The sequence below is a fragment of the Lepidothrix coronata genome, unplaced genomic scaffold, assembly GCF_001604755.1.
Source record: "Lepidothrix coronata isolate B3197 unplaced genomic scaffold, Lepidothrix_coronata-1.0 Scaffold84, whole genome shotgun sequence".
NCBI classification, from domain to species: domain Eukaryota; kingdom Metazoa; phylum Chordata; class Aves; order Passeriformes; family Pipridae; genus Lepidothrix; species Lepidothrix coronata.
In genome coordinates this window covers 2524205-2550249 of record NW_016690264.1, presented here as the reverse complement: position 1 = coordinate 2550249, position 26045 = coordinate 2524205, and the positions used below count along the sequence as shown (strand labels likewise).

Below are 26045 nucleotides of genomic sequence, written 5' to 3'. Positions count from 1 at the left end.
CTTGAGCAAAGCTACTGATGAAAACAATAATTGAGAAATTGTGAGCAAAAACAGAAAGATGCTCTGTAAATGGTGTAACAACTGAGCCCCTTGCTACTCTGCAATGATGAGACTTAGGGTTTGGGATAGAAATTTCTTCCTGCATCAAACAGCTGACTAAATAGGTGCAACATGTCAAGATGCTGATTAACAGGATGGGAACTTTAGTCCACTCCACCTGATGCCAGTCTTCCCCAATGTGACCCTTGTCCTAATCCTGTAAGGACTCCACCTGGCTTTTGTCAGCCCCAGGCTTGTCTGTACTACTCAGCTGTAATTTGAGCACTCAATCTCAGCCACTCCATGGAGTAACTTTCACTACAGAGTATGAGATGCAGACAAGATAGTTTCTGTATCCTTGGAAAGGGGCTATAGTTTCCCAAAATATATCAACTCAGTTTTCAGTCAGAAGAGCATTCCTGCAAGAATACACGTCATCCTAATTCCACTACCGGTCAGCTTTCCATAGCTGCTCCCCAAGGACTACAGCAGCAAAGTTAGTCAACAACAAGTTAAAAAAAAAAATCAAAAAGCCCAACAGGATACTGCCTAACAGCAGAGACTACGTCTCTAGGGACAAAATGACAGAGACCCTGACATTGTTCTCTTCCTTCTGAAATTAAAAGTTCAAAGGAACAACTAAGGGCTGTTCTGTACTGTGCCCTCTGCAGATTTGGGTAAGCATCTAAAACCAAGTTCAAGCCTAGATTTTCAGGGGTGAAGTATATAGAAGTGAGCCCTGTTTTCAAATTATTTTTAAATGTTTAGACAGGACCTAAAATAAGGCCAGTGTTTTGAGTACTTCTGAAGAGTAGGAACCTCACGTAGGCCATGACATTTTTAGTTCAAAAATTCTTTGGAACAGAGGTTGCACTGTAATGCATCAGCTTATCACTCATTTTAGCTCAAACTAAGTTACAGTGCATTACAAGGCAAGAAACACCTCATTAAAGGGGGGGAATTCACACAAGTAAGATTCAGGCTATCAGCAGTAAGACAGTCTCTGTACCTCAGTAAAATACGTACTATCCCATAGGAACAGCATATGCACAGAGAAAGGGGGAAAGTCAGCTTCTCTGCTTAGAATACTCATCTCCATACCACCCTTCCTACCTGTGCGGTATCCAGAAATATACTCTCCACTTCTCTTCAAACTCAAGTCAACTGTCTGCAGACTCAAACAGCCCACAGGCAGTGCCTTTAGGAAGCAAGAGATGCATGCTGTACATCACAAGCATCACAGAACCAACCTAGAACACAAGCTGTGCCAGTCTCTTTTTTTACCAGTCTTATTTGTATCCCCCCTCCCGCTCCATGCTGACGAACCAGGTTGCAGTTGTCTGGCTCTGGCCTGAAACATAAGAATGAAGTAAGCACATAATAGCACTTTACCTTCCTGAATACTCTTCCAGGCTTCCACCATGTGCAGCTCAGGGTCTTCTTGGGATAGAGGTGGTTTCCATGCATTTACTAACCCTCAATAGTTCCTTCTTCTATAGACCTGCTCCGTGTCCTCAAATACTCACAGATGTTTGGCATTCACAACATCCTGTGGCTTCCCAGGTTAACTGCACACATCAAGGACTAAGTCATTATTTGTTTTTAAGCTTACTTCACGCTGGATCCATGCAACACCTATTCATACTTGTAATGAAAAAGGAAAAAAAAGGTTGTTCCCCCTCTAACCTTTCCATGCCATTCAGGATTTGAAGGTAACTGTCACTAATTGCTTTTCGGGTGGAAGAATCCCAGTTTATTCTGTTCTTTGTATGGAAGGTAACCCTCATCTCTGGTCACTGTAGCTGCTGTTCCATTTTTAAAATCTGAAAATACCTTTCTTCAGATGGCAATGGTTTTCCTAAAGCTATAGAAAAACTCAACTTCCATAAGAGCTGGAGAAGCTACTGTGAGGATATCAAATACAGCAGGGATTCCCCACTTCTGTAGTGAATTGCTAGTGAGGTAATTCTCTTAAAATATTCAGCCTAACTTCTTAAACTGAGTTTGCTCAAAAGCAAGTTTACTTTCAAGCCTCAGCATTCAGCTGCACGCTTCTTCCTCCAGAATAGAGTGCATTTGCCAAAATCTTCCTCTCCCTGTTGGTTCTTTGAAAATACTTGAATTAGCCTGCCCTGGTGAAGGATGGATCCCTCCTGACAAGGTTGTGTGCCAGGACTTTAATCTGTCCTATGTTATTTATGAGCATTTCAATCCATCAACTTTTTACTCCAGTATGGGCCTAGTATTCTGTGATTTCCTGACACAACTTGAAACAACAATATCCTTACCACACCTGGTTCTCATGCAGAGCCATATGAGAATATTTGGGTTTGGACATTGTTTTTATCATGACTCCCTCAAAATCCTGAGTGATTTCTTTCACAAATGCAGTGATCCTAATTGCTTCCCACATTCTTGATTATCAGATATAGAACTTTGTTATTTATACACGCTGAGCTCACTAAGCAATCTAAACTTTCCTGTCAGGCTGAAATATCTGGCTTTTCTCTGTCCTTTGCCAGTTTCACTACTAAGAGTCAAACAAGCATTTTTTTAAAGATGCAGAGATACAGAAGTATAACTGGAACTAAAAAAGAAGAAGCAAGGCCATTAAAACCCAACAGAATACCAGAGAGGGCAAATATATTACCTAGACTTACAGTACTCAGTGCCAACAGCTTTTTAAAAATATAAACCAGCCTCACAATTTAGGACTTTGAACTATACTCTAAGGATTAGAAGGAACACCTCATCCCATGAACAGCCTATAACTCATCCTGATGAAGGGGGAGAACCCTTCTCTCAAGGTTCTACAAGCACCTGAAGTGCTTTCAGAGGCAAAATGTAGAAACCTATTTGGAACTTTTATTCTTTACCTGTCAATACATGTAGGTCTGTATAATATATCCACTGAGAGATGATCAGACACTACCAAAACAAGAATCTAGTTGTAATAAGGTTAAATCATTAAACAAATGGAGCATGTACACCTAGTGAAAAAGAACGTGTATTGGGAGACATTTCAGAAAGAGAACCCCAAGACATCAAGATGCAAGATCCAAGTGCCATTTGGAGTGGTCTTTCACTCATTAGGAAGGGGAGCTGGAGCTGGAGGTAGCAATGCAGAGGCTTCACATCACATGTGAAGGAAGCACGTGGCCCCAGGTCTAGTAATAGCCAACCCCCTCACTATTCTGAGCAGTCTGCAGAGAGCACACTATACACTACACAGAACTGATTGCCAGGCGTAGGAAGCAAGGAGAAAGAAACATCTACAGCCAAATCACATCATCCCGGTCTGGAGCAATGTGCTTTCCTCCCCGCAAAGGTGAGGGTCCTCCTGAACAATTCTTGCCTTGCACACAAGCACAGCAGTTGCATGTTCATCTTTACTCTTAAAAAGTCGTGGTGCACAGAAAATGGGGCAGAAAGTCAGCCCCTGCACTGTTTAAAAGGCAGGGAAGAGCTGAGGAGGGAACAAGTAACACTCTCCTAGGTAACACTGAGCTGCTACTCTGGCTGCACAGGAATGAAGTAGAGCACGACTCAGATAATAACCATAACTCACTTCTCACAAGTTAGTTTGTCCAGACATGATCTTTCACATTTAAAGGTACTAAAACCCATGTTGTCTAGTGCACTTCTGCTGGAGCACTTTTTCAATAGGATCTGGACAGAATCAGCTCGATATCTCAAAGAATACAACATACAGGCCTCTGTCCTCCTTACAGTGTTATTTTTTATGTACCCTGAAAGGATGGATCCAGAAGAGACTGGACTGAATTCAAGTCATCTCAAGTACTTACTCATTCCCTATTTCAAACAGCTTTGATTTAGTGGTTTTACTGGAACCACCCAGAGCAATGCAAAGCTGAGGAAACCAGACTCACTAATCTTTGTACAGGTGTTATATGTACTCGGAATTTATTCTTGGATGCTCCAGATTGAAAGAGGTTTTCTGAAACTTGCTTTTTGTCATCTAAGAGTTCAGTCAAGATCTACTACCAAACTGAAACCACATAGGCTGTATACCCAGAGAGGTCTGGGCTGGGGGTTGCTATCTGGCATTGTTCACTGTTTTTATTTCTGCTGATCCCTCCTGCTGCTATAGCTGCAAGTCCAACAAGCAGACATTCTTCTGATGAAGGGCTCCTGTACTCCCAGTGATACTCATCTCTCCAGTGCAAAAGTCAGTGACTCATCTAAATCAGCTCCTTATATCCAGGTGCCAGAGTTTCACTTCCCAGCCAGAAGTTCATGCAGATCTGCAGATCTCCAGCAGCTCATTCAGTCTGGGATCTCTGGTGTACCACCCTACATTTGATATTCAGATTCCCATATTCAGATTCCACACATTCACTTACAGAGTGCTTCACTAGGTAAACTGACATAGGAGTTGTAACTATCCTGTTTAACAGGAAGCAGCATGAAAGGAGAACTCAATTTCAGGGAGACATTTCTTCAAGGGTCTATAGCTGTCAACACCACAGAGCTCAGCCAGCACAAAGCAGCTCATCATGCTGCGTGGTGATTGACAGACAGAGATGAACTTCACTCCTGCTCCAGGAGTCTGCCTTCACATTTGGCAACACTCACTGGCCCATTTCTAGTTACAGATCACCAGCAGAAAGTCACGTTTTTGTTTTGTTATTTCTGCCTGCAGGTTAAATTCATTCACTTGTACAGAAAATTCAAAGTTTTAAAGTTGTATTTTACATTTTAAGTGCAGCATCAGAGGTGCCACGAAGACTCTTGCAAAAGTGACTTCAGCAGCACTGCAACCCACAAATCCCAATCAATCCCTCAAGAAAGCTGAGGGGGGTGGGGAAGATCAAGACAAAGACAAAAATGGCAGGCAAACAAGTAATGCCTGGAGTAAATACATCTGCTTACAGCATAACTCTACAGAGCAGAGCTTCTGTTGAAGAGATGCCCTTCATCCTTCACAGCATTTCCCTGCGTAAAGGGAACGTTCCCTTTGCAAAGGGAACAGTGCACATTCTCACATACAGCCACTCACTCTTTCCAGAAGACCACGTGCCTGGTGAGCTCGTCCAACTAACCCCAGGTGGCACAGCTCCTCAGGTGGGTTCGTACTGCAGCAGCATCAAGAGGCTGCCCAGCATGACACTGTCCACACAAACCGGGATGATCAGGAGCATGGAGGAGCCCGGCGGGCTGCAGCAGTCCATGGGCGTCCCAGTGCTGACTCCCGGCGCATTTTGCTTACCATCTGGACTCTTGGGAACGTTGAGACACCTTCATTTCTCTTATTGAAGAGTGTGCCTCAAGCTGGAAAAAACAACATAGCGTGAAATGCAAAGACTATTTTTCCAATAAATTAAATCTCTGTTGCACTTGACTCCCGCTGTGGTTCCCTTCCCCCTGAGAAGGCAAGGTCTGGCCAGCTGCACAAAGTCCAGGCAGCCCTGGGAAAACAATGGGATCTTTTTCTTGCCAGAACCAGCCTTCTCGTTCACCCTTCTAACCATGGCATGGAGGACACCCCCAGTGCGTCTGCGGAGGAGAGGAGTCTGTTGGCATAGCAACTGTACACGCTAACTCTCTGCTAATGAACAGGGATAAAATGTTTTGTTCTCATTAGGAAAAATACAGACACATTCCTGATTGGTGAGTAATGTCTCTGCCTCTGGGAGATTAGCTCAGAGCTGTGCAGCCTGAAACAGCCTCGATTCAGCCCACTGCAGTGCTTCCCTTGAACAGCCACTCTCCAAGGACCCCACATCTCTCAAGGGAAAGCCCACAGAGCCTTCTGTAGCACTTTGCCTTCGGGCCTGAGACAGCTCAAGGCGAGAATAATGAGAAGAGGTTTGACAGGAGCAAACCAGAACAGGCACAATGGGAACACACCCCCTATCCTTTCGAAGAGCCAGCTCTCGCTGGTGCCTTTGCTGCACCTGGGTCCCAAGCTACCTCGCAGCCAGGGAGAGTTTCTCTTTGTGCATCCACTGCAGGTCTGCATCGCACAGGGCTCAGATCAGCCTGGGACCCCAGCTCCTGCCCCACATTTCCCGGTGCTAGGTGAGTAAATGGGCAGAGCACAGAGCTGCAGAACACTCAAGAGCAGAGCTCAGCGACCATTAGATGCCTGGGTGCAGAAAAGCAAACAAGGGCTGCTGCCTACCCGTCTGTATTAGGATTTTGGCACTTAACGATCAACAAGATCCACCAGGAGTCTGGTCTTTGCAGAATATTTGCACACTGTTGTTTCATCACTTGGGTCTGTATCTGGGTGCTGACCCAGGCTACATAAAGCCACACAGGCAATATTGCTTCCCAAACCTCTCTCCTGCAGGTCCCCCTGCCACAGGAGTCAGCACAGCAAGTGGGAGCATCACAGTACTTCTCCCTTGTGCAAAGGGGATCAGGGACAGAAGCAAGGCCAGACACCCAATGCGCAAACAAAAATCCAGTCTCTAACTACACATTTGCCATGCTTTTGGTATAACCTGGTCTGTACAGCACAAACACAGCCCAGCAGAATCAAACTGTGTAACTGCCCTCCAAGCACACGGGTTATCCCTCCTTTATGCTGCTACTGGGTCCTCATGTCAATTCACCTTGCCTTGAATTTAGAAGCTGTTAAAAATAAGGACTGCACACCTTAGTCCTCAGAGAATATTTCTAGGGGCTGAACAGGTACTCAAACTTCCTTTTCCCTCTGCTGGGAAATTGGTGCTGGCCAGGATTAGTATCCCACACAGAGAGACACTCAGCTCCACAGCAAACTGGGATGTGGCAGAGGCCTCTGGCTCTCCCAGCCCCCCCACACTGCTGATGGAGAAATGGTGGGATTTGGGTTTGGAGGCAGCCACAAGTTGTGCTCTGAGCACCTGCTAATTCCCTTCTCCAGCCCCTCAGACCTTCATCTTCTTCCCCCCCTCTTTCCTCTCCTCAGGGCTTCAAACAGCTCAACTCAGCAGCTCAAAGAGGTGCAAGAGGAGAAGAGAGAAGCATCAGGGAGGAAGGACCCTGCTGCCTTATGCCTTTGAGGAACTTGCATGTCCTGTAAGGAACTCAATGCTACTTCTTTCGCTCAGCCACAAAACTCGTGTGTTAACCCGTGCTACGATCTGCACATGGAATTGCTGGGGCATCATTTCTACTCTACATCCTTCCAGCTAAGAATTCATTTATTTCAGTCTCTATTGCCGGCAAAGCCATCTTGCTTTGCCTAAAGGAGAGAAATAACCCAGCACCTTACCCAGAGCCTGCCGTGCAGCGACAGACCCCAGCCTTGGCTGGCAGCCCCTGCCCAGCCTGCCGTGAAGTACAGATCCCTCCCAGCCCAACACAAGGCCAGAGGGGCCAGGGTGCTGTTTTCCACCCTCCAGGCATTTTACTTGTTCCAGGCGATCCCTCCCCCAGCTCTGGTCAGAAAGGAAAAGCCGTGGGAATGGAGCTCAACACCCCGAGGTAGGCTCACCCCCAGGCGATGAGGAGCTTAACTCCCTGTGCGCCGGCGGACAGCCCTTCCTCCGCAGAGCCTGGCAGGACCTCAGTGCGGGGCGGCAGCCCCGGGAATGGCCTTATCCTGCTCCCTACACTGCCAGAGACCTGCGTCACATGTCCCAGTGTTGTGCCAGCAGTGGAAGGGCAGACATGCCACTCACACCTCACAGTCCCTCGTGCTTTCCCAGGACGCCTGTCACTCCTGCAGCCCCACCTTCCAGTGTTTCCATCCCTCACCGGCACACAGACAGCAGCAAAACAGAAGAGGAGAGCACTCTTTCCGTCTTTCCACATTCCCAGCAGGTCCCAGAGGCAGCCCACTTAACAAAAAGTTATCTTCACCATGGCATCAAGGCCCGTTTCCTCTGTGCCCGCACGCCGCGGTACAAAGCCGCCCTCGCTCGGCGCAGTGCCTGCGGTCAGCCATCAGCCAGCATGTCAGGAGTTAAGTTCGCATTTCCATTCTCCTGACCTGCACCAACGCTGGCTGAATATCGAGCTATTCTTTGCAGCTTGATAAAGCATGAGAAAGCTAAAGGCCTCACACACTCCTCTTTTCACGGCTTGGCCCGCTGCCCACAAGCTGTCACTCCCTGGCACCCAGGGCAAAGAGAGAGGAGGCCAAACTGCAGCCAGCTGCAATGAATCACTCGCTCCCCGTCCCTCCTCCCCAGGGCGCCCGGGTCCCTCCTTCCGGCAAGGGGATAATGTCTGCCTGGCTACGCTGGCTTCTTTCACAGAAAAAGCCATCCTGGGGCGGGGGGGCGTGGAGGGGCTTCTATAGCAAAAGCTGCTGCCACAAAAAAGCGCAAAGCAGCTCCCAGCAAGACCGAAGAACGAGGATTTCTGCTCAGCAGCTGGATGGGAACGCACGCCTGCAAGTGTTGAGCACACACACCACTTAAAAACGTGAAGCTGGTCATTTGTCTAAATTGCAGGAAATTCTAGAGGAAGTCTCAGTCACAGAATCTAATTTGAAGGAGACTCTTTATCCCTTCATGCCCCATTCGTGTGATATTTATTTTGGGGGCTGATTCCCATTGCAGTCCCTTCCTGGCTCCTCTTCTCCCTCACTACATCCAGCCCAATTACCATGTCTCAGCCAAGCTCTTCCAACCACCACCACCATCCCCTCAAGTTTATTTTATGGGTTCCATCATACAAACTGCTTCCACACATTACAGTTCATTATTCACTTTTAACACAAAGCAGCAGAGGGAAATGTGTCCAAATTTCAGGGTCACTGGCATCTGAGACAAAAAATGCAGCTGAGAAGCCACAGGAACACCAAGGTCATCATGTGCCTTCCTTGCACTACAGGCCCCCATTTGGAGAGCAAGGTAAAGATGTCAGCTGTTTGCTTTCTGAGGAAAGGGATATTCATCAATAAAACACACAAACTCAGCCCCTTTCTGTCAGCCTAAGCATGAACTAAACAGTGGCACATGGATTCACATGGCACATGGGATACCTCCATCCACTCCGTTCTCTCTCCTGCAGAGAAGGTGTTCACTGCACAGTAGGCAGTCCCTGCCTCAACAGCCACATCTCTCTCCCAGTACAGAGGAAGGAGGTGCAAACTGCAGTTCTACTGGGAGAAGGGTTTAACCCCAAGCCCAGCAAAGGCAAAGCCTCACTACCTCGAGGATGGGATAAGAGGTTGCCTTCCCAAAAGCATGTGCTGCCACCTCCAGCACCCCTCTTCTCCCCACAGCACTATTCCAGTGCCTCATATCCCTAACAGCCATACGATCCTCTCTGCTCCCTTTCCTCCCCAAGGCAGCCATTTAGGCTCCAAATTCAGCATACCTGTCTGCTGGTAGTGTGCTTCAAATTCAGCCAGTGCCCCGGCAGGATGAAATACTTATCTCTTCCTGCACTTGTGGGGTGATGAGGGAAGGAAGAGCCTCACAGTTCCCACCTGGCAGACAATGTGTATTCAAACAGTGAGAAACTCATCAACTTTTTCTGGGTTACCCAGGCAATCCACAAAGGGTTTCTTTTGTTATTGTTGTTGTTTGGGCTTTCAGAGTGTGTGTTTTTACAAAATCTGGAACAGCACAAAACAGAATCGTGAAAATAAACTTTTTTTTTTTTTAAACATAAACGGAAAGGACCTTTACTATTCCTAAAGCTACTTTCAACACAAAGTAGTTGAAGTTGAAACCAAGTTGAAACCAAGTCTTAAAAAGTCTTTCAGGGGAATAGCCTGTCAAGAATCACAAGTAACCACATTGAATGCCACTTTATCACATTCTCTGCCAAATGACACACTACATATGGATTTTCCCCTTATGATACATTTATAGCACTTCATAAGGTTTCTCTTGAACTCCTGTACATCTACATCAGTAAGTGCCTCCTCCACAACACCTGCAGCTAGAAAAGTAGTACACTGAAAAGATTATTTCATTGAGCATCCCTAAGCTAGCAAGCTCTGGAACTCAGGTTATCCCTTGTGCAAATGAACTACAAAACCCTCCTTAACTGTACTCACACATACCATTCTGCTGTGGGAATGCTCACTCGTTCAGCATTGCCCTCCTCTGCCAGAAGGATCTCTAAATGCTAAGCTTAATAGAAACAGTTAATATCCCAAGCATGGCTCTGAGCCATCTGAGCTCTATGTGTAATATAATCGCGTTCATAATGCTCAGAATAGCACTCTGGAGCCCTAGTACAGACTAAGACCTCACTGTATTAAGTGTTGTGTGGATAGCTGTAGTGGTGCCGCTTTCTCTTCTGTAAAATTACTGAGCTCCATATACAGGAACCAACCATAATCCATATTTTACAGAAGTTAGGACACAGGAGAGCAATGTATACTTTTCAAATGTCTTTTTTTTGGCAGCTAAATCAAGTTAGTATTTTCACAGACACACTGAGGGAGGGAGGGAAGGGAACACTGAGGTTACTCTCTCTCTGGAGCAGACAGGCAAAAGCCCAGTTCAGCCAAAGCTCACTGAGGCTCTTTATGTTCCCGTTTAGTGACAGAGGTCACTTGTCGAGGACTGAACCAGATCTAGTACAGGGCTGCCTGCTAAGCACGCTGGCAAAAGGATCTGAGCTATACCCTTCTCTGCAGTTGTTTGTGTTTCTTCAGGAACACCAAAGACCTGGAGTTCATCCCAACACTGCTCACACCGCCTTTGCTAAAAATATGCCTTTTAGCTCCAAAGTAAAATTTGGCTTGAATTCCTTTTGCTCTGAAGAAAGGAAGCCCATACACAGGATCTAAGAAGAAGGCAATCACTTGCATTTGCTAAAACACTTCACTTAGGCAAATTCTAATTCTTTCAGCACAGATTCCAGGATATTTTCCTACCATAAATACAGGTTACATTTGAGTGGATTACCCTGTGATCGTCTTCAAGTTCACATTGCACAGCAGGTGCTGCTCATACTTCCCAAGCATCCAGAAGTCACAGCTCTTCAATTCATTGATTTTTACGAGGCACCAGGTCATGCTGTCTGGCCTTCAGCTGATCACAGTTCATGAGCTTTCTGCACATTTCTGGCTTAGGAACTGTATTGTGTTTGAAGTGAATAGAGACTAGATGCCTTTTGGCAAGATGCCTGAGGCAAAGGCCTCGGGAGAGAAATCCACCATTTCCCAGGCTGATACAAATGGACAGGCATCCCCTCGCTTCAACTTTTATTCCCTATTTGTGAACAGACTGAGGGAGCTGGCTATGAAGGACATTCTCCTCTCAGCTAAAAAAAAAAATCTGTGGGTTTTAGCACAGCTTTCTTCTGCTGGGTTGTTCCCCAGATGAGAGGAACCCCAGCAGCCCACACAGTGTCTCTGATCAGAGCCTGCTTTGCCTGCTGCCCCGGCAGCAGGTTCTCCTGAGCTAAACAGAACAGGTGTGGAGGCAGGAAGAGAAACTTCCACAAAGCTATTTCTTAAACCAGATTTACAAGGATACGGTGAAACAGAGTAAGGTCATGGGTGAGGGGAGATTGAACAAGTTTATAGCTAACCAGCCAAACTGCCATCAGAGACCATGACCCACATCAGATTTTCACAGAGAAACCAAATCCAAACCCATCACATGCAGACCAATTGGGAGCTGCCACTGCCTCCACTCTTTCTCTGCCACTGGAATGCTATCAGAACCACAGCACCATCCTTCCCCCCACTGATGTCCCTGTTCCTCTAAGAGGAGGTCATAAAAACTATCTCATCTTTTGCGTGCCATGAGTGATGAGGATCTGAAAGCCTGGGGTTTGGCAACTAAAGTAACTCCTGTGAAAATGTTACTGGAGATTTTTGCCAGAACAGTGAGAAGAGCTTTCCAGCTTCTTGAAAAAGGTAATGTATACAAAGGCAATCCAGTGCAGAGCTGCAGGGACAGCAAAAATGGAGGTCCCACTGCTGTGGTGAACATTCCCAAGGCTGTCGGTGAACATTCCCAAGGCTGTCGGTGAACATTCCCAAGGCTGTTGGTGTGAGAAAGAGGATGAAGTTGGTTGCTGCTTTATCTATAGTCACTCAAGAGACAAGCCATCAAGATCTACAAAAATTCTGGTGGTCTCCTGAAGAGCAGTTTCGAGGAGAAAGACTTTTCATGAGGATATTTTTGACTAGTGGTTGAATAACTTCTTTGTTCCAGACTACAGCTAAAAAAAAAAAAAAAGACCCTTCCTGCTATTGCTTTGCCATTCAAGACATTGTCATTGTCACCTTTCAGATGTGTAAGCATAAGAGACAGCAGCAGCTGAGCTGTGGTAATTAGGAGGGAGAGATGTGCAGGCCTTGCCTGCATATTTCTGTTAAGATGCAGTTTACACTTTGGCAGGTTTAACAGTCCCCAGCGAAAATAAGCAATCTGCATCTGCTCCAGCCCACCATCCTCGTTTCTGAACCCTTCAAACAGTTCTGGAAAAATCAGCACTGCCTCCATGCTTTTTTCAGGCCTAAATGCAGTCACAAACCCATTAATTCTCTTACAGTAATAGAGGAACACTGGCTCTCGACCTGTTCACAAGACATTTACTTCAAAAAAAACACATTTCCCATTTTGTTCAAGCATCTACCGAGTTCCAAGTTTCACTGCTCTCTGTACTCGCAGCAGGGAAGCCAAGAAGGACGCAACCAACCTCATTCAATTCTATTCACAAGCACCCTTCCTTGGGAAAGCCAATAACTTTCAGAGAGCCTCTGCAGACTTTGCTCCACCGCTTTGCACTCTGGAGAATGGCTGGTTGGTAATCCTCTTTTCACTCAGTGAGCACAGACCCAAAGGTTTTCATTCCTGCGAGCTCAGAAATTTCCATTTCCATTTGAGAGAGACATTTTCCTGGCACTTCTCAAAAGATGCATTTGTAAAATAGGGAAACAACCTCAAGGAATGCTAAAGCAAAGGAATAAAGCTGTACATGGACGGTCTTTCTACCTCAGCCAGGAAAGGAAATTCCTTCTCAGCACCAATGCCCCATAAACACAACCTACTCTGCAACTACCAAATACTTGATCTGAAGTGAAGTGACCAGCTGACCACCCTGCCCTGTGCAAACACCAAACATTTTCCTAGGTGTTGATGATCAGCTGAGACACCAGCTGCCAATATCTCAAATTAAAGAAAAAGTCCAGAAACACATTTGTGTGTGCATGCCAGACAAGAAAGGAAAAGAAGGGGTGCACATCAGATGTCTGAGACACATTAGAGAGGTGAAGATGTTTTACTGAACTCACTACAGGGAAGATACACGGATGACAGTGGTTTCTAAACTTGTAGTCCATAGACTTTTGCTGTCTACAAGGGTAATTAAAAAACCAAATCCATTCCCATATCTCTGTTGGAAAACGTTTAAAAATTTGCAACTCCAAAGAGGCTGAAACTTGCTTCTTCCAAGTGCAATTTAGATGCACATTTAGATGGCCCAAAGCCAAGTCCCGGAAAAAAGCCCTAGTCAGTAGCTCAGGAATGCCAGCTCTTAACACAAACCAAATGCATACAAACCCTCTGGTCGGGCAATTCACAGTATCATCTACCACAAAAACTCACTTACTCAAAAATTGCACTCTTAAAATTGCAGCTATCATTCACCTCCTTAACTCTATGCCAGGGAAACCTAACCGAGTCTCACTTTTACACTCCCCAAAGTAGTCAGCCGAGTGAGCTATTTTTCCTACCTTGCTTTGGGGAATTCCTGCCTAGTGTTTCTGCAAAGAGAAACAAGAAGGCTTCACGCAGCATCAGGCAGGATCCCCTCCATCACTCCCAGCTCCTTAGCAGAGGCATTCCTGAGGCGCACTGTGCCCTAATAAATCAACACAAGTGCTCCAGGTTTCCCCGGCAGCTGGAAACTGGAATTCTGCAGGGAAGGCAAACACCTCCCCAGCTAAAGCAAACACAGCCAGGGGAGCCCCTGCTGAGCACCACGGCTACTGTCAAAAGAGGGGCGGAGGGAGAAGGTGGGATCATAAGGGATCTGGCTGACAAAAGGCAATCCAGCAAAAAGACAGAAGATGGCCATGAGTCCAGCCCTGACCTAGGCATTCCTCTGTGCAGGCATGTGCTTGCCAAAATGCTTTATCAGAATGAAACCACAAAACTTCATTTTTAGAGAAATTACCATCTTGCCCTGATACGGATGGTAGTTTTGCCTTTAAGAGCATTTATTTTAGAGTTTAGGAGAAGCATGTAAAAGATCCTGCAAAAATACAGAACAAAAATAGCCCTGTCTTAAACAGCTTATAACTTAACTCTAAAATAAACTAAGACAAAGGGAACAGCACTGATCAGTATGAGCAGCACTCAGCTCAGCAGAACAAGATGACTGCTGTTTCCAGGGGTAAAGGGAGGTGTTTGGGGTTTTTGTTCTTTTTAAACTATATAGCAGAAAAGACCTGATGAAAGATTTTAAAGAAGAGTTATTAGGTGGGTTGGAATACATTTATGGGCCAACCACCTCTCACACAGAAAACCAGAGCAGTATTTTTTCAAAAGCAGCACAAGGCAACAACAGAGGGTAATGTTACCAGACAAACAGCAGCAAGAGCCCAGTTTCCAGCACTAACATTTGCTAGATTGCATACAAAAAACTAAATGGGCTGCTTCGGTACCTCATTTTCAGTTGCACTTGGCGAGTAAGGAAAAGAAGAAGCCAAGCAAGGCTGAAACAGTGACAGTAAAAGCAAAAGAGCTGACTGCCTAAGATGGTCTTACAACAGGCACAAACCCATCAATACCACAAAAATATCATTCATTAAAATAAAGGCATCTTCCTCAGGCGCATCCTGAGAGCTGGAATAAATACCCAGCTTTTAACACTTCCCTCTCCTGATGGTTATGCTGTCCCACAGGGAGCTTCCTGGTAACGCTTTCAGTGCAGGGATGGGAGGTACCACAGGGTAAGTGTGAACAAATTCCAGTTATGACAGATCTGATCTGTACTGCAAACCCTAATCTTCAGCTTCCATGGCATCATTTGGAGATGCCTCACTTTGAGACCATTGTAAGGCACATTTTCCTTCCGACTCCCTTGAAGGACCACCAGATCCCAGTCTATAAGCAAATACTGCCTTTAAGGGAAATCCTGGTCCACCTCCTACACGTGGTTAATTGAGACACACAGACCCAGGCAGCAGGCAGTGCACAGAAAGCCAGCAGACCCATCAGCAGGTGAGTGCCAGGAGCTCCCCAACCACAAATCATCCCCCCAGCCCCAAATAAACAAACTGGCAGGTTGCTGAGTGCAATCCATCTGGCAGAGTTGTATGCTATTTAGAAAGACTCTGAGTGGCACTTAGAAACTCTGGGTCTCAAGAAAGAAATCACAGATGAATGTGCTGGGTGAAGGACTCCTACATATGTATACGTGGAGAGAGAGACACACACAAAGGAGGGCGGGGGGTGGGTGGGAAGAGTGACAGCAAGACTTGTCTCTGTGCTTATTTTGACCTTTCAGTTAAAGATTCTCCAAAAAGGCACTGTTCAGCCCCAAGCCTGATTAGATGTCTTGGGAAAAACAGCACAAAGCATCACACATGAATGAGCACAGAGCCATAACACGATCTTGATATTCCCACCCATCCATATGGCCAAAAAAAACCGAAGTTCTTCAGTGCAAACATTGGCAGCAGCAATATGAAACTAATGTGTTAATTAGCAGACTTCACAATCCAGCACATGGCAGAGACTGCTGATGGTGGCTATTATATAGTCAATCAGAAGCGAAACAGAATAAGTACCACACTACTTAACCCATTCAGAACAAAGTTAATGATTTGCTAATTGCAGATTTCTGGCCTGAGCAGATCAAGGTCTGTTTTTCAAGCTTCTTTTCTCAGAGATACCTTAAAATTTATTCGGTATGACGAGCACTCCATCACTCACAACTCTTTTTTTTATTAGCATTCAGTCTCAACTTGGATGTTTAGCTTAAATTCAGGAAAGGCCACTGTCTTGCTTTACACAGCATCAGACTAAATGAACTCAATGATTTGTCTGGCCTTATAAAACTCTTTAGTTTTCAGCCTGTAAACAGTTGCAAGTTATTTGTAAACAATGGTAGGCTAAATTACAACATTCATCAGATTCACTCTTGTATAGGATTTTTCACACTGAATGCAAGAGAAGACTAATGAAAATAGCTGAATTACTTAAGTGCAATTGGAATTTAACACAGTTCCTTAGAGTACATGGGTTTGCACACTAAATGCCTAATAAAACTCTACTCTCCTAGAAAGTTTAATCAATAAAATAAATACCACAAGGCAGGCCAGATACAGTATTTCTTTCACTATTGCACTGATATTGCTAAGAAATATACAGAAGATTTCATTTTCAGGAGACATTTGAAGTACAAACCTCGAGTTAACACTCCCATCATGAACAAGATTCTTTATACCCAGGATGTACCACTTAAGTCACATAAAATATTTAGACTTAAACAAAGTTTGGAAAGAAAAAAAATAAACAGGGATGAAGAACACAACTGCATTGGTCTTGGGGTTATTTCTAAACCAGAAACCAATTGCAACAGGACTAGTCAGTCACATAATTTAAGGTACAACCACTCTGATTTCCTGCCTAACACACAGGCGCTGTTCCATTTTATCCACTCACACCTCCACAAAGCCCATTAAGTGGTTCTCTGAAATGTAGTGGTTTATGGCATCTAGACTAGAGGCCTTTGGAGGTCAAAACATAAGTTCACTACTCTGCTAGTAGTTTGCTCCAATGGCTCCATCATTCTTTCTGGCAGCAAGGCCAGACTACTTTCTTATTTGTTTGCCTTCTGCCTTGAGCCATTAATTCCTTCTCTGTTGGATTAAAGAGGAGCTCCTCAGAGTCAATTATGCACATGTTTTAACCAAGTCACCTCTCAATAGCTTTTCTGGCAATCAACAGATTGGTCCTGTCAGTTCTCAGTACAGGGCATCTTTTCTTGAGTGCTTGAACAGTTTATAACTTTTTTTTTTAAATATCAATTTGATTGTCATCCCCTCTCTTCCTCCCCCTTCTTCAGGGCCACTGCTTTGGTGAGGCATAATCGGTGAAAAATCAGCATCTCTGGCACACAGAAGTCCAAACTTGCCTCTATCAGATAGATGTCATTTCACTGGACCCGTTTTACAGCATAATGAAGGAGCTACAGAAATCAGACTGCAAAGATCATATCAGTTCACTAACAGCCAATTATCTGACTGTACTGAGTGAAAGGAACTTGTATCTTTCTTAGTCACCATTTAATTATTTCTCCAAAAGTTTTAAGTAAAACTTCAACACCTGGTTCCCCACTCTGCCAAAGACTTGTGTACTATTCAGTATCTTCAAGCAAGAAAATCCCAACATACCTGTCATTTCCAGCCATGGTTTTGAATTTCCCCTCAGCATTGCCTGCTTCTCTGCTGAATCATCGTTAGCAGTGGCTTTAGACTTATTTTCAGAACACTGATGAACTACTGAAAAGCAGAGCATAGTACTGATGCTTGGTGAAGTTACCTGCTAGGAATACAACTTTCTGACATGTGCCCAGTAACCTGTGATTTCAGATGCAACAGCCTTTTTTTAAAATTAAATAATTATGAGGTAGGCTGTTGATGTTGGCACAGATCAATTATTCATACTATTGTATGGCTCCAAGTCAAACATCCAAGGAATACATTACATGAACAGTCACCTGCTGCCGTGTTTCTTTCCAGCTGCTCTTTCTTACTATTCACACAACCAAACCCTTCAGAGGTATCTATCAAACCCAAGAACTACCCATCTCAAACCTCCTGAAAGACCCAAAGTTATTCAAGATGACTGAATGAAAAGCATTAATCTGTTGTAGGTGTTAACCAGGCACTCCATATCACAAGGACTAGTACCTCCTCCTACTTCTGTTCTAGCAGGAGGCCTATTCAACTTCCACCTCCAACCAGCATTTCCATTGAGTGACACTTCTCATTTTGTGTTATATGTCAAATGCACATCTAAGCTGGCAAAGAGCACAAGGCAGAGAGTTATGCTCCGTGTGCAGGCAGGAGCACAGGGCAAGGTTTGGGTGCAGGTCACTGTGACAGCTGGAAGGGCTCTGCCTGTTACAACACTCAGAAGAAAATAATTCCAAGGCAACAGTGTAGAATGAGACATGTGGCTTTTACCAATCCTTACCTTCATACTTTCAAAGCAAGAAAAATTTACTTGCCACGTGAAGCCCCCAGCCCAGCTACCCAGGAACACCAACACCTTTCTGTCTGTTTGATCCTCAACATAGCTCCAAGCAGTGAGAACAAGCAGCCTATGGAAAACTGATGGCAGGGAAGGCTACCCATCAGTTTTAACAGCAGAAAGTCTGCTCATATTTATGCATGACCGCTCAAGTGAACTGCATGACTGCTTTTGTTGATCTGCTCTCAGCGATCTATTCTTTCAGTAGGAACACCAGGAGGAAGCCACGCTGGGACTGGGCAAGGGAAAAAAAAACACCCCGTGGACATGGTGAATGGGACAGAAAATTCCCCTATAATTTCTGCAAGTTTATTTGCAGCAATGCCCTGCATTGACTTTTCTAGCAACTTTTTGGGACACCTTCACACATAAAAGCCCAAGCCACACCACAGTAGTCTCTTTGACTAAATCTACTTTAGAAATTGATTAAACCATTGATTTTTTTCATAGCTTGGATAGACACACAGTGACCTTTCCATCCCACAGAAAAACCAAAGGGAATTAACACATGTAAATAGAGTCTTCATTTAAAAGGAAGTGTTTTGCTCCCTTAGAAGGAAACTCCTGCAATACTTTTCCTTGCAGCTCTCAAAAGAGCTCTCAAAAGATCAATTCTTCTTCCTCCATTTGAGCTTTTCACCTTTCTGTCCAAATGAGGCCAAAGGGACAAGACTTCTCAGAGCATATACAGAAGACAAACACGAATCTTCCTATAGGTCACTAAGTGGTAAAGAAATTGGTACCAATTTGTAAACTAACAGTTCTATTTCAGTCATGTGAAGCAGCAACACAGAGGACAGTTCCCAGCAGAGATAACAATTTGACAAGCACAAAAAGTTTAATTCTTCCTCTATGCAGAAAAGAGGGGTTTGAGATGTATTTTTCATTACAGGGTGAAATAACAAAGATGATCCATGTGTTTATATTGGTTGAGACCATTCCCTCGTGAATCACTGCATACATATAATTTCTACCTGCTTAAAAGAAACACATTGCATTTTGGGCAAAGTTCCATCATTAGGACCTTGTGCCTTCTGGTATTTCCTACATGGTGCACTTGGGGATGCAGATTACAATCCTAGGGCTGAGCAGCCAGGTGTCATTTGTGTTTTGATGAGCCAACAGGCTCTGGCAGCCTGCAGAGAACACAGAGCCTGTAATTGTCACTGTAGCACCCGTTAGGATTACACTGTGCTGGCAGCACTGGGAGGAAGGGAAGCAGATGCACAGCCCAATGGCTTTCAAATATTCAAGAGGCAACACAGGAAAAGGATGAAAACTCTGCAAGTGCAGGTCATTCTCCTGTGACAGCTTTGCTCAGTGCAGCAGCATCCTGGGACTTGCATGCTGCTGTTGAACACCTGCACCAGGCACAGACACAAACTTTTGATCAGCAACAGAACATGGAACTGCAAAACTACTTTACCAGTAATGTTCATGTTTCTTGGGACTGTGTGAGCAGAACCAGCATACAAGTTCCTCCCAGCAGGACCCCCACCCCTGTCATCCTCTAGAAGGTAAACACTATTCAGATGTTATTTGTCTGTAGCTGACGAGTTTGACATTCATAGATCCACGGCAAGAGCTCTTGCTAGAGCAGGTCCGTGACATTGGGATGCTGTAGATGTATTTGGATGGTTGGTTCCAAAATAACATGAGTCTGAGATACGTCCATCAGCTTGTCTACTCTTTCTGCTCTTTACATTTATTCACAGACGTCAAAAGAGACAGCTCTCCACAGCACTGTGAAGTCTAGTTAAGCATCATGGAACAGTGGCCATTATCAATATGGGTTGTTAAGGAAAGCTTCATAATGCCACCAGCCTGTATGTACAGGCCTCAGACCCACAGTGAAACAGAACAACTGCTTGCAAGACCGTCAGTGGCAGTGGGCTGCCTGTGTTTTATAAAGAGAAAATGCTTTTACAAGGTTCAAATATCCAGCCCAGTACTGCCACTAAAATACACAGGAACGGCTTTAAAATATAATAAGCAAGAAAGCATGATTGTCAGCACTCCCCCAGAAGCCTTTAGATTTGTGGCACTCTGCTGAGCTTGTTACTGAGGCTACTGACACAGGCTTTCACCTTCCCTGTAGACCAGTTCAGTGTGGAGAAGGAAGGGGCCATGGTGACTTGGGCACTGTGAGGACAGAGACTTGACTGTCCCAAGCCCAGAAAAAGCAAAACAGGCTAAATGGCTCTTTCATCTGGTCCTGTGCAGCTGCTCATATGGCCACACTGCCAGCACACACAGTCCCTTCTCCCCATCTTTGCTGCTGTGGGAGGTCACCTTGCAGGTACCTGCCCTCTTGGCAGCGCAGAGAGCAAGAGCAGCATTTGTATGGCAGCTGCTCTGCCTTGTCACTCCTTTTTCTTTAGCTCTGCATCATCTCAGCAGTGCTGGGCACAGAGCACAACCAGACACTCCAGCACTGGGACTTCAACTGCCTGTTACCATGGCCAAGGAGCTTAGCACACCAAGTCACTGGGGGATGACAGTGCTGCAAGGACTGCTCTGCCTTCTTGCCAATTCAAATTTTGCCTATGCTGCCAAGAGGACAAGCTGGTAGCAATCACCCAGGGCCATTCTGTAATTGCACATGCACCTCTGTTGGCTGTCGCACATCTGGAGAACGGTTTCTGGTTACAAATCCCAAAAAGAGAGGAAAAAAATTAGATCAAAGGAGGAAATAAACAGTAAGAGTCAGTGTTACCCGTTGCAGGCACAGCAGTGCCCCAGAAGGCACAGTCACACAAGGGAACCACACCTCTTCATTGGAGCCATGAGAAAGCTGGACTGACATGCAGGACAAAAAGCAAAAAGCCCTTGCGATCTTGGTCTTAAATCTCTCTCAACAGTTGCAAGGTGACATGAAATGCAATTCAAAATGCATTTCAGCTAAGGACCAGAACATAAATTCACAAATGCCTTAGTCTCTCTAGGTACTTCAACATTTCTGCAGCCTCATTTCAGCAATTTCCATCAAAATGCTAAACTGGCTAAAAAGATTGGCAAATAAACAGAGCCCCTGGTTACTACTTCTCCATTTCCCACAGTGGCACACACAGACCTCATGCAATTAATTCAGCTGCACACCCGCTTTACCATTCTCCTGGGCAGAATCACTCAGCAATGGACTGCAATCTGTATGCAAGAAGTCAAGCAGAAAGCAAATAAAGATCAAAACATTGACAGCAGTGGGATTCAGAAGTCCAGGAACTGCTTCTGCACTAGAGCTCTCCAGACGTGCATTTTTTTTGGCTACATTAAAGGTAGGAGACGGTAGAGGACAGGTGAGAAGAGCTCATGATGCTGGTTTCTGGAAGACAGCAAAAAGATGATCACAGAAGTTTTACCAAAATGCTCTCATATATGAGAATTTCCTATTAGGTAATTCACTAACAGAATTGCTCTCTCCAGCATTTTAAGAAGGTTAGTCTGATGCAAAAAAAAGTCTTGGTATCAAAGCTGAAAGGGCTAAGGAGGGAGTTGCTTTAGGGCCATTAACTCCAAGCTGTCCAAAACCCTACACCAGCTTCAGTGAGGACACTGCTTCTAACAAAGTCTGGTCTGGCAGGAGCATCTCTGAAGCTCTGGTTCCTCTGTTTGAAATTCTTGTTGTCTGAACGACTTCCAGCTGAGCACAGCGCACTTGCCAGGCACCATAAGGAGCATTTTCTGAGGCATTTGCTTGGCCAGGTGTTCACAGAGGTTGGCATTTTTTTATGGAGACTAGAGAACCCAAAAATTCCTCAGTGCTTCACACAGGAGGATGGGGGCATGGGCACTCGTAGGGCACAGAGAGATTTCAAGATCACACAGTCTTCAGGAGTCGGACCAGAGGGGGAAACAGGTGCCACTCCAGTTCTTTAGGTAACTCCACACAAAGAACAGGGAGGCCTCTTAACAAAAATGTGAAATGGTGTGGTACAGGAAAGCTAAAAGAAAAAAAATCATTTTGAAATGGACATATATGGGCAGAAGCCTTCAGCTGAAAACACTACTTCTATGTAGTAATTTTCAGAATTATTATAACAGGGTAAGATGTCAAACATACCCATCCTATTTATAGAATGACATGCAATTTAGTCAGAAAACAAGTTTCATCAGCATAGACAAATGCTTGAACACAATCAGCTTCCCCCACCTGCACAGTCCCAGGCACAACTATTCTCCTGCCACAGCAGAGCTGCACAGAAGGGTAGGACACAAGAAAGACTCCTTGCAGCAACTTCAGCAGCAGGATGAACCCCATCATTGCTATTCAGTACTACATTATGTGAGATAAGCTGACACACATGTTTTTTTTCACTGAAACTCAGAAATTCCAAAGGCAGCACTGCTTTTAAATTAGTAAAAGTGCAAAACAGAATGATGATGGCTTGAAATTGTCTGCACCTGCAGACACAAAGCAACAGCAATCCATTTAGTCAGTACCTTACAGCTGTGTATCCCAATGGCTCACCACAGATTCTAGGTGGGTATCCGGAGCAAGTGGTCACAAAAGTCCTAAACTCCAGTCCCCAATACAGAACCAGCCCAATTAAACCACCACCAGGAGCAGAGATCAATCTACTTACAGCCTCTGTGACATAGGGACAAAAGACTTCCCACATGAGATGGACCGGGAATAGATACAAGTAGCAAGATAAAATTACAATGTTCAGATATTTCAAGAAGGGAAACAATTATCATTTCTTCAAAGGGAGTAGCTACGAAGTTCCAAGAATTTTGAGAGCGGCAGAGCCAGTGCAGAGCAGAGGCTGGGGAAACTCAACCAGGGGTTCCACGCTGTTCTCTAGTTAAACTTCAAAGCCAAAAGCAAAGTGAAACCTCACACCTCTGCCAGGCACAGGAGAAGTGTTCCTCACAGTGCTTGCAGTGTTTATACTGTAAGCAAATCACTAAAGTTCAGATGAGATTAAAGTCTGGCTTCTGGGAATTTCCTTACGATCTGTCTCATTTGAAGATTCATTTCACATTTTGATCAACATCTAAAATCAGATCATGCTAACACAAAGTTTTCTATCTCATTTTTCCCACTTTTCTTTTCTTGGGAGGGGCAGGCAGGACTTGAAAGTGAAATTCTAAAATTAAATTCAGGATATTAGAAACCCTTTAAAAATTGATTCAATTAAAAAAAAATAAAATCCAGCCAAACTGACACCATTTGTTTCTTCTGTTCCCTCCCCACCCCCCGCCAAGCATTAGGAGGCAGTACTTACTTCTAGTTAATGAAAAGGAACTGGTTCCTGGAACCTCAAAATAGCTCAGATGTCTTAGTTACTACTTGGCTGAAAAAAATTATTAGCAGTGAAAACAAGTCCCCCACATTTATTACTTAAGCAGTTGAGGAGAAAAGGCAGAGCCTTAAAGAACTGTGGTTCTTCCATTAGTCAGGGCTGCGTGTCAGTACAGGTCCAAACATCCTGCTTCATGTTTTCTCACCTTTGCAAGTCTGAGCTCCAGCAACTACAACCCCAGCCAGCTTGTTAAGCAGGGGAGCATCTCAGTTATCCCTGTAGCAAACCATGGCATGCAGGCTGACTCTGTATGGTTATAGAGAACTATGCAGGTAGCAAAAACCCCTCCATGCTGTTTTGGGGGAGTCTCTTAGACCGAGTGTGCCAACGGGAAAGGTCTTTTGGCTCTCGCCACTGTGCTGGAGTAAAGACCATGCAACACATGAGTTTACTGTTTCCCAACTAAATCAAGCATCTGCTCTGCCTTCCGGAACAATGGTATCATGTCACAAGACCGTGCACATGCTCCTAATGTCTCAAATGCTTGTTCCTGAAAAACACATGCAAGAATTTTCTAAGACTTGTGTTCCGGCACCGAGACCAAACCAGACAAAGCTCAAATAACGATCAATATGATTCTTCTCTAAAGACATCATCGCAACCATCAGGTCATCAAAGACGCCTCCAATAATAGGACAAGGAAAATGATACCAGCACAATGAAAGACCAGCTGGCACATTCCCATAAAGGCAAAAGCAGCCCTCCTGTGGTTTTGATGAACAGCAGAAGATGAATCCTTTCAGATACAGTAATCCTGCAATCAGATACTCACAAGAACCACAAATAAATGCAAACCAAATCCAGGGCTTTAAAAGATTATGGGGAATGCAAAGGAGAGTCAGTAGAGCACACCAGATCCCAGCATCCAGAGCACAAAGACGTTTCCCTGAAGATCCAGGTGAGCAAAAAGGGCACCAGTCCAAACCCTGCTTTCTGAAACTAGCTTATATCTAGAGGGCTAATTCTTACGAGAAAGCAGGCAGGCTCATGTCTCCTCTGACTGCTACCACCCTGCACAGCCTGCAAGCTGAAATGAATCAAAGTCCTATCATCTTCCTCCAGGATACCCTTATGCAAGTTTGGGAGGGCTCAGCTTAGAACTTGGCTACAAGAGACAATTTGAAGTTTCAGGAGAAAAAAAAAACAGCTATAAACAAAAACAGAACAGATGGAGAGGCTGTCAGTGAGGAGGAGAAACTGAAGTCCTTGTGAGTTTGCTTTGACAGGCAGCAGGAAGGACTGAGACAGAAAGGAAGATGACAAGAGAAATAATGTCAATCTGCCCAAAGTAGAGCTTTTACCAGAAAAAATCCCAAGAATTTGTGGGAAGTGGCTGCTTCATCTTCTGAACTTCCCCTCATCTGTTGTTCTCTCTCCCCAGCCGACACTAAACTTTTGCTGAAAAAGATACCATGCCTCCCTGTACCCATCACTGCTGGCTAAAGGAACCCCTCTAGAAAGTCAATAGCAATAGTGGGAGACAGCAAGTGCAAATACTTTTGTTTTCCCGTTGGACAGTGCTGGATAGCACACACCCCACACAGGCAACCTGGGTGGGTGCTTTTTCCTTCAGAGCACACCCAACATACAACTGGCATTGCTTATTTGGCAGGCAGCCTTTTACCAGGCTCACGGGGCCACCTTCGGCAGCAACAGATACTTTTCAGACTTGTTTCCTTGCAGTCTCTGCTGGCGTTGCCAGGAAAGCCCAAGCGTGCCAGCAGCAGCAACACTCGCAGCAACAACCCTGCTCCACACAAAGACTGGCACCGAAGGGAATGGCTCTGCACGCTCCTCACAGCCCTCTGTCAGCTATTCCCTCTGCCCTTATATGGGAACATCCCGTGGCCCTGCTGGGAATATGATGCTGTTGGTGGACATGAAAGGTAAGGCAATACCTGAGCTGTCAGTAGGCGAGGACAGAATTTTTCTGTTCTGAAAAGCAGGCAGAGTCTTGGAGCCCAAACTCTTCACAGCACTCATGTGAGAGAAAGCAGAGATTAAGTGTCAACTGCTGACAGTCTGCACCCACCTTTCTCAAGAGAGTTATGCTGGTGATTTTAATCTTATTAAATATTGTTAATCGTATTACTAACCTAACTCTTTTCACATGTTGGAAGAAATTTTAAGAGAAAATTCCATATATGATCATGCTATGGTAAATGCTTTCTACCTAAATCTTAACTCAGAGCAAGTCCCTGGCTTACAGATTCCAGTTCTGCTACACAGAGGTGTGGATGAGCATGGACACAGTCCATTCAACACCAGACTACCCACGAGTCACCTTCCCCGCCAGATTCTTTTCTGTCCATAACCTGTTTGCTTTCTTCTCTCTGGGATTCTGTTAGACATTCCTGACCTCTCAAAGTGACCCTACTAAAACCTGTGCAATTCCATGCCCCATTTGTAATAAGGGGAAACACCAATTTCCCCATTAGAATGCAAAACCACGTAGCACAACAGCTCAGTGCATCAGCTTCCTCCTGATTCGGGGTGACTGTTTTCATCACTGGCTTAGCTCCTGACGTCACACAGACACATCGTTAATATAAGTCAT

General features: G+C 44.9%; 1 protein-coding gene across 4 annotated transcripts in view; it reads right to left on the bottom strand.

The window, feature by feature from the left end:
• Positions 1–26045, bottom strand: part of PLXNB1 (plexin B1) — a 74918-nt gene that overhangs the window by 47907 nt on the left and 966 nt on the right. Inside the window, exon 2 of one of the 4 annotated variants that reach the window (XM_017820655.1) lies at positions 5270–5331. Coding sequence is in view for 2 of the 4 variants with exons in the window: in XM_017820653.1 (XP_017676142.1) it covers positions 4933–4979 (47 nt within the window). In the remaining 2 variants the exon portion in view is untranslated. Of the gene's footprint in view, positions 1–4932; positions 5020–5059; positions 5332–26045 lie in introns of those variants that run through there. The other 3 variants (XM_017820654.1, XM_017820653.1, XM_017820656.1) reach the window with 3 other exon arrangements.